Raw genomic sequence first — 13,641 nt, forward strand, 5'->3', positions numbered from 1 at the left:
TTGACTACAGGCATCCCACGTCAAATGGGTCACCAACGTCCGATGGGTCACTTCCTAATGTAGTAGTCTAGCGTCCAAATCTGCCGTTTTTGGAAAGTGATGCGCCACTGGGTGGCACCGCTGCCACTGCGTCGCAATAGCAACTCGAGCTATCCGGCCTGTATCGAGCAGCGACCTCGCATGCCTGAACATCGCGGCCAGTGTACGCGGCCCAAGTGTCTGAGTGGTACGCAGAGTATGACAAACTCGCTTTGCCACTCGGAGCGCTACTTGGTGACCCATTTGACGTGGGATGCCTGTAGTAGTACCTTGGCTCGCCGTTCATGGCCGTATCGGTGAAAATTGACGACAGCGCATACAGAGGCTCTGGGCTACGTGACAGAAAGCTCATCGATGCACTCACTACGTTACGTAGAACTTATAGCGCCGTATGTAGTACTGCGATCGACGGCGATCGGCAGGCGGTCGAAGTGGCTGACTAAGGTCCCATAAAGGGCAATTTTGATGAAGCGGTGAACAAGCGCGGCCACGCCTTGTACTCGATTGGGAGCACAAAGGCCACGGGACAAAAGGAGGGCCAAAGCAGGCGTCTCCTTTCATCGCCAGGCCCCATCTCCCGTCCCATTATCCTGGACAGCATGGTAGACATGCGCTAAGCGGCGCGCCAGGCGTATATAACACGTCCGCCTCGTCCTCCATGCCCCGAGCTCCTACCACCTCAGCCGCCGCTCGAATACCCAACGCCTCTGATTTCACGCCACTAACGACATGTCTGTATCGATAGAGATCCAGCCACACTCGGCCTCGCTGGATATGTACGGCGAGCCGGACAAGTCGTGAGTCTTCTGTGTGGTCATGTCGAGGATATGCAGCTCACGCGTAGCCTTCTGCTGCAGCACCGCGTATTCGCTTTCCGGAGACATTGTCATCTCCGTTTCGTCCCCATTCACCTTCTTCGAACGTCGCAAACCCGTCCGCATCGTACTGCAGTCTCTCACCATGGTGTTTGAGGGCCAGTGCGAACTGATCACCGAGGACACCGGCTATGTCCCGTTCCGCGTCTGCAGTCTCTCGAATGAGCTTCTCGCTGGGCAGACCATCGAATTGAGCAACGAAGGGCATGAAGAGGACGACAAGCCCTGCGTCTGGAGCGTCGCATACAACCTGGTCGCTCCTGGCTGGCTTCCGGCATCTGCAGTCTATGGTGACCACCGGGGCGAAGCCGGCACCCGCTATGCGCTCTACGCGTCGGCCAAGTTCCTCACTGTCGACGACGACGCAAATCGTTCGTGGTTCTCGGCTTGCTGTTCGTCGTTCCGCTCGCGTTCTCGTGTCGTCTCCGCGCCCAGGTGCCCCGTTACTGTGAACCGCTACATCAACGTCTCCGGGGAGAACAGTCGCCCTACCGTTGACTATAGCGTCCAGGCAGAGCCTCGGGCTGATGTAGAGCTTGCATCCAAGTTTCCTCTTCATGTTATGTCGAAACTACGCGCGGTCATCTCAGTACCAACTTACGCCGACGTTGAGGACTCGTCGTTCCCTCTTTGTATGCGTCTCCGCATGCAAGATCTCCCGGACGCAGAATGCAAACGCGTTCGCTTGACCGATTTCTCTGCTGATGTCGAGCAGTCGGAACAGTGTCGGTATGTACCCCTCGCCCTGAGTCTGAAAGGAAGCTGACTATATGCGCACAGCTCGGAGCCCTCTTCGCTGTACAAGACGCTCTTTCCCGTCCCTCCGGCCTCGGAACAGCCTCCGTGCAGACCTCTGCGCGACCCCAACGCCGCTCACGCTTACTACGACGTCGGCTTGGCAGACGTCCCTCCGTCACATCACAGCCTCACTGACACCCGGTCGCTCCTCCCCAGGGACTCCTTCGGCCAATTCGCTCTCGCCGGCGACGGCTACGTCTTCAAGGACGACGCGGCGCCCGAGAACGCATCGACGTGGTTCTCGCTCCGCACGCACATCCCCGTCGATAACACGCGCCGGAGCTCCAAGACCGGTACGCGCCGCCTTCGCGAGACGGGAATGAGCCCGCTCTTCGTCGTGAGCCATATGCTGCATGTCAAGATGACGTGCACATACGACTTGTCGGAGGGCGGGGAGGAAGAGCCAGAGCGCGCGACGGAGGTGCTGCAGTTCAGCGTCCCGCTGCGCTTCGCGCGCATCCAGCGCAACGCGCCTGAGCCGACCACGCTGGGCTACCTTTCGAGTCACGCACAAGTACCCTCGATGGATGAGCCGCAGGGTTCGTTGTTCGCGGCGCTATTCCCGATGGCGAGCCTACCGTATGCACCATCCCTCCCGGCGTACTCGCAGCTTTTCGACGCGAACGGGGACCGCAAGATCGACTATTCTGTGCCGCTTCCGGCGTACAGTCCACGTTCATCCCCGGCCGCTTCACCGACGTCTTCCGTAACGAGCCTCGACCTGCTACTTGCCCCGGGCCCAAGCTCTTCGAGCAATAACATGCTGGACTACTCGGAAGCTGCGCTTCCTGGGTACTCCAGGGCATGAAAGTTGCGCATAGTTGCCATCGGCTGCATCCTCCTCCCAACGCACCTTCGCCTGTAGAATTCGACCTTCGACCTCTCGTGCCTCTCGTTGCTCGTTCGCTCTTCTGTTGCTCTCACTGCCCCGTTTCTGCTTTCGATGCGCTAGCGCCTCTGCTTCACTCGTTCCGGTTACATCTCCATGACTCTGTAGCATCCATCCGCCTTGACATACCTGTAGCCATACTTGCCCATCGCATGACCGATATGACACTTAGCGTTCCAGTTGACTCGTTGATCTCGTGTATAAAGACCGTCATGTCATTGAATCCCTCTTAATCGTACAACGCCTGAGCCTTCCGCGTCCAGGACCTTCATCTGAGTTGTATCTTATCGAGCACCTCCCACCCTGGTACAGGACCGTTGCACTGAATGATCCATATTTCTTCACCGTCAATGCCCTCGAGCACCTCACTCGCGTCACTCGCGTTCCCTGGGTCCTCCGAGCAATCCAATGCGACGCCGTCCGCGCGCTCTAACACCCGTCCCTGACTCTTCAGCTCCTCCCTCACCCGCTCGCGTTCCTCCGCATCCGCATTGTCGATATAGTACAACGACACATGCGGGATCGGCGGGACCGCGCCCTCGCCCAGACGACCCCGGAGATGCGCACGCAGCGCCGCGAGCGCGTCCACGTCGAAGACCCTAGCGTACACCGACATGAAGTACTTCTCGCCGACGTCGACGGACTGGATCTTGGCGCGGATCGCGGGCTGGTGCGCGGGGACGGCCTCCTTGAGCCCGGACGCGGTGGGCGTGGTGGCGAGCGTGATGTGCGGGTGGAAGTCGGGGAAGGAGGAGGGCGAGTTGGGCGAGCTACGCTTGATCGCCATGACACGCTTGAGGAGGGCGGTCTGCTTGGGCGTCGGGACGAGCCACAGCGAGATCCCTGCCAGCCAGAGGTCAGGCGAAGCGAGGCTCGGTCTGGGCAAGCGGCGTACCCGTGATGCTTGTGCGCGAACAACTACAAAGGTCCTTCTTCTGCCTCTGCTCGTTGTCTTTGTGAAACCGGCTGCCGCCGGTCTCCGTTGATGCAGGTTGTTGACCTCTCAAGGCCTCGATGTTCCGTATGCAGGCTGTATTGTTCCCCTGCGAATGTCGGGGAACAATACTCTCGGGATCCCTCAAACAGTGACTGTGCTACCACGGTCAAGCACAAGATCTCATTAGAGGCCATCACGTCCCTTCTGCTGCTATCGTTTTCTTGTGTGGACAGGGTGATCATCGGTATCCACCCGACCGTGACAATCCGACATGGCAACGTATTCTACAATGCCAGTGCGCACCGACAATAGGTGCGCATTCGAAGCCGGTGGCCTACTTATGTGGTCACTCGCAAGATGCTCCCGCTCTGTTGTCTCAACATGCGTGCTAGTAGGCAAGTTGGGCAGCCATTTGCAACACGACAGACAAGCTGACCCCGCCTCACCACAGTTCTACGAGCCAGTCGAGCTGCTCACATTGGGCGAAGATCGCCAAATCCATCAAGACTACATCTAAGTCGTCATCGACCCAGAAAACTATCTTGTGAGCCGCGATCCATGCGCAGCTGGCTTCCTCTCCGAGTCAGCTCACTGTTTCCCTAGAAGCCCCATCGACACCGCACAGATGGGGTTATACATGACTGCGCATCGACTGAAAAATGACCGCACCGTCGCCCTCTACCGAGACATGGAAGATCACTACACCTCCGCCATCGCAGCCTGTGACTCCTGGCTCACAGCCCATGCAAACCAGAGTGGTTCCACCGTCAAGTTCCGTCCTCACTCGTCCGCGTGGAAGAGGCAGCGTTCGCTTGACGGCGCGCTGGCACGCCTCAGAGACGCCGGCATCACCTACGACCCGAGCAGCGGCGAACCACGCTTAGGCTCCCTCTCTGCGGGCGCGATGAGCGACGCGCACGACGCGCGGCTGCACTGGCTCGAGCTCCAGCCGGAACGGCGCACCGTCATGTACTTCGACAAGTACGAGGTGAGCGGCAGGAAGAAGACGCTCACGGACCAGCTCCTTGCGTTGAAGAAGGCGGAGGGGCTGCATCGGCGGGAGATGCGCCGGCTGTTCGCGGAACGCGTGCAGGCCGCACAGCACAGAGGGCTGAGGAATCTGCGATGCGTGGTGTGGTTCAATCGTATACCTTATGCGGTTCTTCACGATAAAGAGCAGAATGGGTCTCGGAAACGTCGACGGGCCTGGCGTCGGGTGGGCAAGACGGTCATGTGGCTGCAGAGAGGGAGGGGCCAAGTGGACCAGGGGTCACCGCCGCATAGCGCGATAGATGCATGAGTTCAAGGATGAGCGGAGGAAGAGGTAGTCCGTCATATACATTATACACTAGGATTTTGTACATACATCGCGCCGCAGTTAATCGTTGTACAACAGAGATCTGAAGCAGGAAGCACACTAATGAATACAACTTACTCGGGCGGAAAACCAATATGGAGCAGAGCCTCTATCCATGGCGATGTCATTAGAACCTATGTAGACGTGGCGCAGCATGGGATCACTCGTCCTTCACGCTGATCCACGACTCGCCCACTCCAGACCCAGCATTACTCTCCACGTCCGCCTCGGAGCCCGTCTCAGAAGCATTGTCATGTTGCTCGGGGTCAGAATCCACAGCTTGCTCCTGGGCAGGCAGCTGCGATTCGGCAGGCGGTGCAGTGGTAGGGGCAACAGACGCCGTGGGAGGGACAGGCGGAGTGTAGGTAGACTGAGGCAGAATGACATGTGGCTGAATGGGAAGCAGCGCGTTCCGGATCGAGATGAGGAAGTGCGGGATGTTTAGGATGGTATCCAGGAGCACGCCGGGGAGGTACGATGCCAAGGCGTAGGTCCTCGCTGTTCCTGTGGATCAGTAAGAGCACAAAAGAGAACCGGTAAAGATGCTTACCACCAGCACCGACAACGACCCTGTCGCCGCGAATGAAGTCACGAATGCGGGCCATGCTCAAGTGGACCATAGCGTTGATCGCGGACTTGCCGCTCTTCCTTCCACCGCCCACGACATCTACGATAGTGTTCACAAACACCGAGACGTCCGTCGGCTTCCTGTGCACACTGTAGTGCATACCCTCCTCGACAACAGCCTCGAACGCCGTCCCATACGCAACCTTCTCGCTAGGCGTCCACTCCTGCACACTCTTACGGACATCTTGGACCGGCTCGCTGGCAGGAGCGACGCCGATTGCTCCCACATCGACAACGACAACTTTGATGTTCTTCATGCTAGCGCTCGCGTCCGTCAGCGCGGCCATCTTGACCTCCCTCCGGAGCACTTCCATCGCACGGAGCGTCGCCGCGGCGCTCATCGCCTGCGCGCCCGCGAACGGAAGCCCGACCCGCGCGTCGATCGCAGGCAGGCACACGACGATGCTCTTCTTGCCGAGGTTGTTCGCGAAGGCATCGCGTGCGCGTGCAGGGTTCGCCCGGAGGAGGGGCAGCAGCGCCTGGATGATCTGCAGCGGCGTGATGTGCGTCGCGGTCAGGTAGGTGGAATACGCGTCTTGCAGGGAGAGGTGTTCCAGGGGTGCTGGGGGAGGGGCGACGGAGGGGGAAGGGAGTGTGAGGAGAGAGATGACGGAGTGAACGTGCAGGTGGTGGGAAGGCGAGGCGTGTGGGTCGCCGGCGGCGGTGATGGGGAAGCGGCGCGAGAGCGTCGACGAGAGGGAGCGGAGAAAGTAGGGGATCGTTTCGGGCTACGCGAGTGCAGTGTAAGACAATGGAATCGACGGTTACTGAGTACGCACCTCGGATGGATCAAGCACCAGTGCGCGCACATACCCATGGCAGTTCCGTTCAATATCCGCGACAGCCTCGGGAGTCGATACGCTAGTAATGACAACAAAACCCTTCTTCTCGAGCTCGAGGATGAGAGGCAGTCCCGAAGGAGAGTCTCCACCGAGGACCACTGCGATGGGATATCAGCATAATGGCATGCATGTCGCGCCTCGTGTACTCACCGACGACTTGTCTACGGTCCGAGCTCGCGGACGCCCTCACCCTCACTGTTGTCGAGCCGGCGTGGTAGTAGCCATAGCCGACTAGCAAACCTGCACCGACTGCTCCGAACGTGATCCCAGCTGTAGTCCAAGGGTGATCTGCAACCCAGTGCGCTGTGTGCCGAAGGAACGACTGCGACGGCGGGGGTGGTGGAGGCGGCGGAGGCGGCGGGACCTCGAACGCACCAAGTCCAGGGATGTGGAGATCAGGAAGAGGCGGGAGCGACTGAGGGCCGAAGCGCGAGACGTCCTCCCACAGACGATGGATCGCTTCGTTGACCCGGGGAAGATCAGGAGTCGCCGCTTGCAGAGAAGAGAAGAGCAGCTCTTCGATCGACTGCATGTAGTCCTCAATCTGCTCTACGGTCGGGAGTAGACCTGGCATGTTGGCGAGGGCGACGAGGAGGAGGAGGGATGGCAGGCAGCGGAGAGCAGCACTCGCGAGGCTCCCGCTCCGCCCACGCAAGCGCGCTGCAGCCACCGGCCTCGACGCGTCGAGCCACCGGTGCGTCTATTGCCTTATTTGGTAGCAAATTCTACTGAACGCCCGTCAAAGCCGCGCAGGCCCCTCTCCGCTTCCACAGCGTAACATCGCATTCCTCTGCACCCTCTGAGCGAGCTCATTCAAAAGATCATGCAAAAGCGACGCCAGCAGGATTCGAACCTGCGCCCTCAAAGAGGAACAGATGGATGGATTTCTGGGCCCTTTGCAGGATAAACCAGAGCTGATTCTAATCTGTCGCCGTAACCACTTGGCTATGGCGCCTTACCGGTATGTCCTCTCTGTATTTCAAGTTCCTGGTCAAGAAATCTAAGATCCGAAGAGGCCGCTTCATCGATTGTGAGTGAAGCGAACGTAATCTACTTTGTGGACATGATCTTCGGGGGTGGCCGGTGGCCACTACAGTTCGTGCGGATAACCACTACAGCTGTACCACGTAAGTAGTAGTAAGTACAGCATGCACATGGCTTTAAAACTTCATCTCAACAACCACCTGACTGTCATTCACGCCGGCTTGTGGGTCCCACTGACTAGCCGATTTCTGCGTCACTGTCATAAGTACTCAAACATTGGACCTAACTCACCATCAAGCACATTGTGGTTACTTGACTAGTCGTCTCAGCGATGATAATAAGACAAACGACATTAACCGTCACGTATTGAGATCATGAATAAGGGCTCCACTATGTTTCTACATGAGGGCCAGTTACTGCTACGGGAAAGCAGCCTAGTGCAATACATGGTGCATGGCGACTGGGTGGTATCATGGAATTCGAAGGTTAAGCAGCGCGAAACAAGTCCCTTAGATCAGTCGCAATTATTCCAGGGATTGCGCACGTTCACACCGCCACAGTGACATCGATCAGTGGGCAAGAGGCGGACATGCGGGAGGGTGGATATAGAGTGGACGTGTGCAGAGCGTGGACGGTGGGCTGAGGGTGGGTTGCAGTGCAGGGGACGTGGGACGAAGCGAGAAGGCCAATCAGGATCAAATCTGGCCGGTCGCAACCGATTTGGCCTCATAAGCCCCAACAACTCGGCGCCTATCCTCGAGTAAGACCGCGCAGCGACCGTCACCCTCCCATCGTCGTCCCCGTCGTCGCCCCCGCCGAGCTCGCATCCCCGCTCATCGTCGCCCGCAGCGTCCAAGGTATGTCTTCCGCACCCAGCGCAGTGTCTCCTCCCCTCCCACGTTCCCCTCACCACCCCCGCTGCCTTCCCTTCAGAGCCTCCATCGCCCGACCTCCTGTCCCAAGCTCCTCCCCGTGCCCCTCCCCCACAAGCCTCCCCACCGCCGTGTGCGGCCGCTGAAAGACACTGAATCCACCTTCACCATGCCAGAAGCTGACAACACCCGCAAGCGCTCCCGTTCGCCCTCCGATGCCCTCAACGACCAGCAGAAGCAGTACAAGCGTGCCAACACAGGCGCTCCCTCATCCTTCGATGACTCACACCTCGTCCATGGCTCTGCCCGCGCCGCCGCCCTCTCGACTGACGTCGACATGAAGCACGTCCCCGCCGACACCACGGCGTCCACGCCCTCGCCCACCCAGCCATCCGACAAGGCCACCTCCGACATGGCCTCTGGAGATGCCAAGCGCGAGGACAGCAGCTCCGCAACCACATCTGCGGCCCCAGCAACTCGTCTGCGCCGAACGCGCCACCTGCTGCCAACATCCACATGCGCTGCCTGATCGTTACCCAGGACGCCTCCATCATCATTGGCAAGGCCGGCACGCACGTGAACGAGATCCGGGATAAGAGCGGGGCAAGGGTCATGGTCTCGGAGAGCATCCCAGGCAACCCAGAGCGCATTCTGAACGTCAGTGGCCCGCTGGATGCAGTGTCCAAGGTGGGTCCTTTCGTCAACGCCCGCGGGCATTTGTCTGACTGAAGCGCGTCCAGGCGTTCGGATTAATCGTCCGGAGAATCAACGACGAGCCATTTGACAAGGCCTCTGTCCCCGGCAGCCGGGCGGTCACTATCAAGTTCATGATCCCCAACTCACGTATGGGTTCGGTTATTGGCAAGGGCGGAACGAAGATCAAGGAGATCCAGGATGCAAGTGGGGCCCGTCTCAATGCAAGCGAGGGCATGTTGCCCGGTTCAACAGAGGTACGCTTTGCTACGGCGCGCAACAACGAACGTAGACTAACGCGTGCACTTAGCGGGTACTCAGCGTGTCAGGCGTCGCCGACGCCATCCACATCGCGACCTACTACATCGGCAACATCCTCATTGAAGCGAACGAGCGCATGCCGTCCTACAACAACTCGTCTTACAGGCCGTCGAGCTACTCGCGGCGGCCCCCGTCGTATCAGGGCTCGTCATACGTGCCGGGCTACTCGAACCCGTACGCGGGCGGCTCGCACAGCGCCGCCCCGCAGCAGCTCCAGACCCAGCAGATCTACATTCCCAACGACCTTGTCGGGTGTATCATCGGCAAGGGCGGCGCGAAGATCAACGAAATCAGGCATATGAGCGCGAGCCAGATCAAGATTATGGAACCTGGCGCGGTGGGCGTTGGCATGAACGGCGCGCCGGCGCCCGCTGGCGGAGAGGGCGAGCGGTTGGTTGTCATTACTGGCCAGCCGACTAACATTCAGATGGCGGTGCAATTGCTATACCACGTATGTGTTCACTGGATGTATGCGTGTTGCAGCATTGACTTACTGTTTGGGACAGCGACTCGAGCAAGAGAAGCAAAAACAACTCCGAGCTCAGCAATCGCCTGCCTAGAGTGTCCGTGCTAGCAATCATCGTCTTCAGCTGAAGCGCAATGCGGCCCACCCAGGGCCGGCTCCGTTCGATTTTCGCCTCTTGATCTTTAATTGCTCGCAGGCCCTTGTATGTGCAGATTCTTCGCGTCGGGTCTGTGTATGCGTGCCCCGATCCTACTTAGTGCCGAACTATGACTGTCGAGAATCGTGTGTCGTGTCGTGTGTCGTGTGTCGATCGTCTCGTTTCGTGCTGCTGCTCTGTTGTGTTCTCATGCTGCTCACCCCTTCCGTCTCGTCGTATGTCTCCTCCCTGGTGGTTCTCCATGTGAATAGGTACTATAACATCGCGATCAATGTCGAATGCATGGGTTGACATGAGACGCATCGGTCCCGCTCATCTGATCGAACATGATCTCCCTAAATATGTGCAATAAGTAACGTATGCAGAACTGTCAGGGCTGGGCGCCGAGGGGTGTGGGTATAATGTTAGTGTGTCGCGAGATTGACAGCAATGTACGATCGTGAGGATGACGGCCTCAGATTAATTCCAGGGAATCATCGCCCCCGAAGAACACATCTTGGATGCCAGCCTCCATGGCCAGATGTTTCTTCTTAAGGCTATGATGCTACACACGACCGAGCCCAGTCAGTCAGACCGTTCAGTAGCCGTGCCGATATACGAAGCGCACCTTCTTCCTGTATTTCGACGCCTGTGTCTGCCACTTCTTTGCATCCGCGTTGAGCTCCGTGATGGCGACCCTGCTCTGCTCGACCTTCGCGCGTTCGACATTCAGCAGCGCTGTCGATTCTTGCAGCTCCTCCTGCAGGTCGTCGATGCGCTCGGCCCACTCCCTGCGAAGGGTGGCGAGCTCTGTCGCCGCGGCCTCGCGCTCGATGTCGCGTGCGCGCTGGAGCTCATGGACGCGCTCGGTGAGACGGCGCGCCATGGTCTGGAGGGTGTCACGTTGGGATTCGAGGCCAGAGAGACGTGGGGTGTCTGCGGCTCTCTGTCCGCGATCTCAGAGGATGTGCAGCGAGGGATCGGGTTGGACGACGTACTGAGCGGATGTCTTCAAGGAGCCCCATGATGTTCGATAGTAGATTCTATATGCGGGTTAATGAGTACGGATTACACAGGATAGGCGTACTAGTGCGCACCCGTATATCCGGAGCCTCAGTGTCCTCCAACGCGGCTACGAGGTCATCCGTCCTGAGCAAGGTCAATTGAGAACCGCCACAGACATACGGGCATACCTCTCCAGGGCAGACCGCAATGCAGGCGAGTCCAGCACATCCTCGCTCTCCAAGACATCATAGCACCCGTGCAGTGCGTCCACCGCCGTACTTGCCGCTCTCTCATTGTCCATCCGCCGCCCCGATCCCTGCGCGCGTGGCGATGGCGGCCGCCCGGCTCGCGTTCGTAGTCGGGGTAGAGCTTGATGAGCGCGTCGAGCTCGTACGGGCCGTGCGCATATCGCACACACATCGCCGTTCGCGAACTGGTAGGTGGCGCACTCGGCGCAATAGAGGTGGCCGCAGAGGGTGGTCATGGGCGTATTCGCCTCGTCGAGGTTGTCCTGGCAATACTGCAGCGCGCGTGCATGGCTGCGGGAAAGGAGGGGGGAGGGGAACGAGGAGAGGGACAGTAAGGATGGAGGGGGCCTCACGGTGCAAGGTGTGGCATTAATCGAGTACAGCGTGCCAGGCGGTGGCTGATGCGGCGAAGCAAAGCTTCTCCTGTTAGACGCGCGGAACGCGACGCGCCTGAGAGCGGTCATGTGCCTCCTCCTCCGCGTCGACTGACACTGGACCGTCAGTGTCTCAACAGATGGCCCGTCAATGTAAAATGATGGGATTTGGCCCCCTAACGTCGGTTGCAAGACTTTTTGACGAGCAGGCTGTTGCATGGTACAGGTGATGTACAGTGGCCTGTTAAATTGTATCCCGAGTTGCAACTATCAGACTGGGCGGCCCACTACTACTAGTAGCCTACACAGGGTACCTACTATGTATGGCACTCGAGCCCGGGTGCAGTCCTTACAAGATGCGGCTCGCAGCTACAAACACAGACATGACAATCAAGGCTGAACAGCTCGCGAACGAGGGGAGTTATCAGTGGTTGGGTTTCAGTGGTGGCGGACGACGACCCGACGAGAACTGCGCTTGGACGCGCCGATTAATGCCACTGGAGTCGCTCTTGGGCACAGAGCTGCAGGTCAGCAGTATATCCTCTTCGCGCCTTCGAGCAAAATCCATGTTATGTTTGAATGCGAGCGAAATCTCACGCTGCAATGATACGATCTGATCTGTGATGTCAGCGTGGATGCGGCTGGACAGACACAAACCTTACACGCCGCTAGTTGCACCGCGTGCAGTCCTGGATGAGGACAAACGACCAGCACAGCTCACTTGTTTAGCCTCTACATAAGCACCTCCGATTTGATACTGGCATGATGAAACAGACGAGTGCATGGCAGAACACCGCCAAAGCGGCGTACGTACTCTGCACCAACCCTTCCCAGGCGCTGTCTTGTGTCTTAGAGCTGGCGTGTCCAAGAGTGCTGTATCAAACCATGTCACATGGGTTCACTGTTACATAGAGACTCGCAGTTCGTTCGTTGACCCCCCTGTAGCAGTCAATGAATGTTCGCTCCGCTCGCAACAATTTCGAGAGACTCGTCCGAGTCGGAGTGTCCCCTCGATGCCGTGATCTGCGCTTTCAGTGCGTAAAACTGGGCTCGATGTTAGTGCCCATCGTCAATTCGCACGCCACTCAGGTTACTACCTTCTTCTTGTACTTCGTAGCATCTCTGCGCCAGAGTTTCATCTCCTCATTGACCTCGCAATGATCTCCTGGCACTCTTGCAGCTCATCCTTCACGGATCCTAGATCGTTTTTGAGCCTCGCGACCCTTTCCCGCATCTCGGAGTTCTTGGTTTGGACCTCCGCACGTTCCCTATCCAACTGAGCCTGTATCGTCCTTCGTTCGCGGTGTCGTTGTCGAGATTGCTCTTTGTAGTTGTTGCGGAGGGTGGCATTGTCTCGTTCACACCGCCGCACTTCCCTTTCAACCCGCGCGATGCGTTCCGATTTATCCACCCTCTGTTATCGCCGTCTCCGATGAGTTGCACAAATGGGTGCAATTATAGGTCGCAGTACTTACTGAGCAAGCTACTTGCAGTGTCTTCCTGAGGGTCTTCATGGTCTTCTAAAGCAATCTCGTTCATAACTTTGCCCTAGGCTATCGTAGGGAAGGACGTACTCTGAGTCGCACTTCCACACGCGGCTCGTGCTCAAGGATGCTGCCCACCTCGAGATCCTCCGCTCTAGCTACATATAAGGCAGCATTCACGACGGTAAAAAGATACTTACCTTTCTATCATGTCATTGACAATGGTACGATCGCCCCAAGCCTCCTCGTCCCCGGAACTTTCCTCCGTTTCGCGGCGCCAGTCTGCTCTGCACGCGAGGCTTGTGGCTTCTCGTAATCGGGGTATAACCTAACCAGCTGATGCAGTGAATGTGGTTTCCTGCATATTGCGCACGTCGCGCCCGGAAGTGCGAAGTTGAAAGTGGCACAGTCCATACAGTAGAGATGCCCGCAGCGAGTGGCGACAGGGGTGTTCTCCTCATTGAGTGGGTCGAAACAGATAGTGCATCTAGCGTTCATGATAGCGCAGAGTACAGTCGGATGAGGAGATGGGTATGCGATGGTAGGTCGAGAAGAAGAACGTGGGCGCCGCAAGGCAGGACGCGCCACTCAGCGCGACGCGACGCGACGAACGCAGTCACATGTGTGGCAAAAATACCTGAGGCGCCCATGCAAGCGCCCAATGCCACTGCTTCTTGATCCCTTCGCAGAATTG

At 58.2% G+C, this 13,641-nt stretch overlaps 8 protein-coding genes and 1 non-coding gene across 9 annotated transcripts; 3 read left to right on the top strand and 6 right to left on the bottom strand.

Moving 5' to 3' along the window:
* The first annotated feature begins 550 nt into the window (after window positions 1–550).
* B0H18DRAFT_930186 (uncharacterized protein) lies at window positions 551–2,790 on the top strand. The gene is made up of 3 exons (XM_048041705.1): window positions 551–836; window positions 897–1,643; window positions 1,695–2,790. The coding sequence occupies exons 1-3, from the start codon at window positions 769–771 to the stop codon at window positions 2,518–2,520; spliced, it is 1,641 nt and encodes a 546-aa protein (XP_047896061.1). The 5' UTR covers window positions 551–768; the 3' UTR covers window positions 2,521–2,790.
* Window positions 2,791–3,578, bottom strand: B0H18DRAFT_992371 (uncharacterized protein). Its single transcript, XM_048045125.1, has 2 exons — window positions 3,497–3,578; window positions 2,791–3,444 (listed from the first exon to the last, which is right to left on the bottom strand). The coding sequence occupies exon 2, from the start codon at window positions 3,386–3,388 to the stop codon at window positions 2,870–2,872; it is 519 nt and encodes a 172-aa protein (XP_047896062.1). The 5' UTR covers window positions 3,389–3,444; window positions 3,497–3,578; the 3' UTR covers window positions 2,791–2,869.
* A 305-nt stretch (window positions 3,579–3,883) lies between these two features.
* B0H18DRAFT_992374 (uncharacterized protein) lies at window positions 3,884–4,857 on the top strand. The gene is made up of 3 exons (XM_048045126.1): window positions 3,884–3,933; window positions 3,990–4,082; window positions 4,142–4,857. The coding sequence occupies exons 1-3, from the start codon at window positions 3,896–3,898 to the stop codon at window positions 4,836–4,838; spliced, it is 828 nt and encodes a 275-aa protein (XP_047896063.1). The 5' UTR covers window positions 3,884–3,895; the 3' UTR covers window positions 4,839–4,857.
* A 198-nt stretch (window positions 4,858–5,055) lies between these two features.
* On the bottom strand, window positions 5,056–7,011 carry B0H18DRAFT_1102955 (uncharacterized protein; the record flags this gene model as incomplete). Its single annotated transcript, XM_048032567.1, has 4 exons — window positions 6,515–7,011; window positions 6,302–6,462; window positions 5,446–6,250; window positions 5,056–5,399 (listed from the first exon to the last, which is right to left on the bottom strand). Exons 1-4 carry the CDS (start codon window positions 6,936–6,938, stop codon window positions 5,056–5,058), a joined length of 1,734 nt encoding a protein of 577 aa, XP_047896064.1. The 5' UTR covers window positions 6,939–7,011.
* Window positions 7,012–7,196: 185 nt separating this feature from the next.
* B0H18DRAFT_t63 lies at window positions 7,197–7,319 on the bottom strand. Its single transcript has one exon. It is a non-coding gene; the product is annotated as a tRNA-Ser (tRNA).
* Window positions 7,320–7,811: 492 nt separating this feature from the next.
* B0H18DRAFT_992376 (uncharacterized protein) lies at window positions 7,812–8,111 on the bottom strand (the record flags this gene model as incomplete). Its single annotated transcript, XM_048045127.1, has 1 exon — window positions 7,812–8,111. A coding segment is annotated over exon 1 (206 nt), but the record flags the coding sequence as incomplete, so codon positions are not given.
* Window positions 8,112–8,570: 459 nt separating this feature from the next.
* Window positions 8,571–9,874, top strand: B0H18DRAFT_128835 (uncharacterized protein). The gene is made up of 4 exons (XM_048036762.1): window positions 8,571–8,907; window positions 8,961–9,170; window positions 9,224–9,685; window positions 9,741–9,874. Exons 1-4 carry the CDS (start codon window positions 8,737–8,739, stop codon window positions 9,792–9,794), a joined length of 897 nt encoding a protein of 298 aa, XP_047896066.1. The 5' UTR covers window positions 8,571–8,736; the 3' UTR covers window positions 9,795–9,874.
* Window positions 9,875–10,956: 1,082 nt separating this feature from the next.
* On the bottom strand, window positions 10,957–11,392 carry B0H18DRAFT_128828 (uncharacterized protein). The gene has a single exon (XM_048036761.1). The coding sequence runs from the start codon at window positions 11,323–11,325 to the stop codon at window positions 10,996–10,998; it is 330 nt and encodes a 109-aa protein (XP_047896067.1). The 5' UTR covers window positions 11,326–11,392; the 3' UTR covers window positions 10,957–10,995.
* A 785-nt stretch (window positions 11,393–12,177) lies between these two features.
* B0H18DRAFT_992383 (uncharacterized protein) lies at window positions 12,178–13,508 on the bottom strand. Its single transcript, XM_048045128.1, has 7 exons — window positions 13,276–13,508; window positions 13,148–13,234; window positions 13,038–13,101; window positions 12,939–12,983; window positions 12,615–12,877; window positions 12,561–12,585; window positions 12,178–12,507 (listed from the first exon to the last, which is right to left on the bottom strand). Exons 1-7 carry the CDS (start codon window positions 13,443–13,445, stop codon window positions 12,412–12,414), a joined length of 750 nt encoding a protein of 249 aa, XP_047896068.1. The 5' UTR covers window positions 13,446–13,508; the 3' UTR covers window positions 12,178–12,411.
* Window positions 13,509–13,641: the final 133 nt, after the last annotated feature.

This window comes from Fomitopsis serialis (assembly GCF_022376445.1).
Source record: "Fomitopsis serialis strain Sig1Antser10 chromosome Unknown B0H18scaffold_16, whole genome shotgun sequence".
In the NCBI taxonomy this organism is placed as follows: Eukaryota; Fungi; Basidiomycota; class Agaricomycetes; order Polyporales; family Fomitopsidaceae; genus Fomitopsis; species Fomitopsis serialis.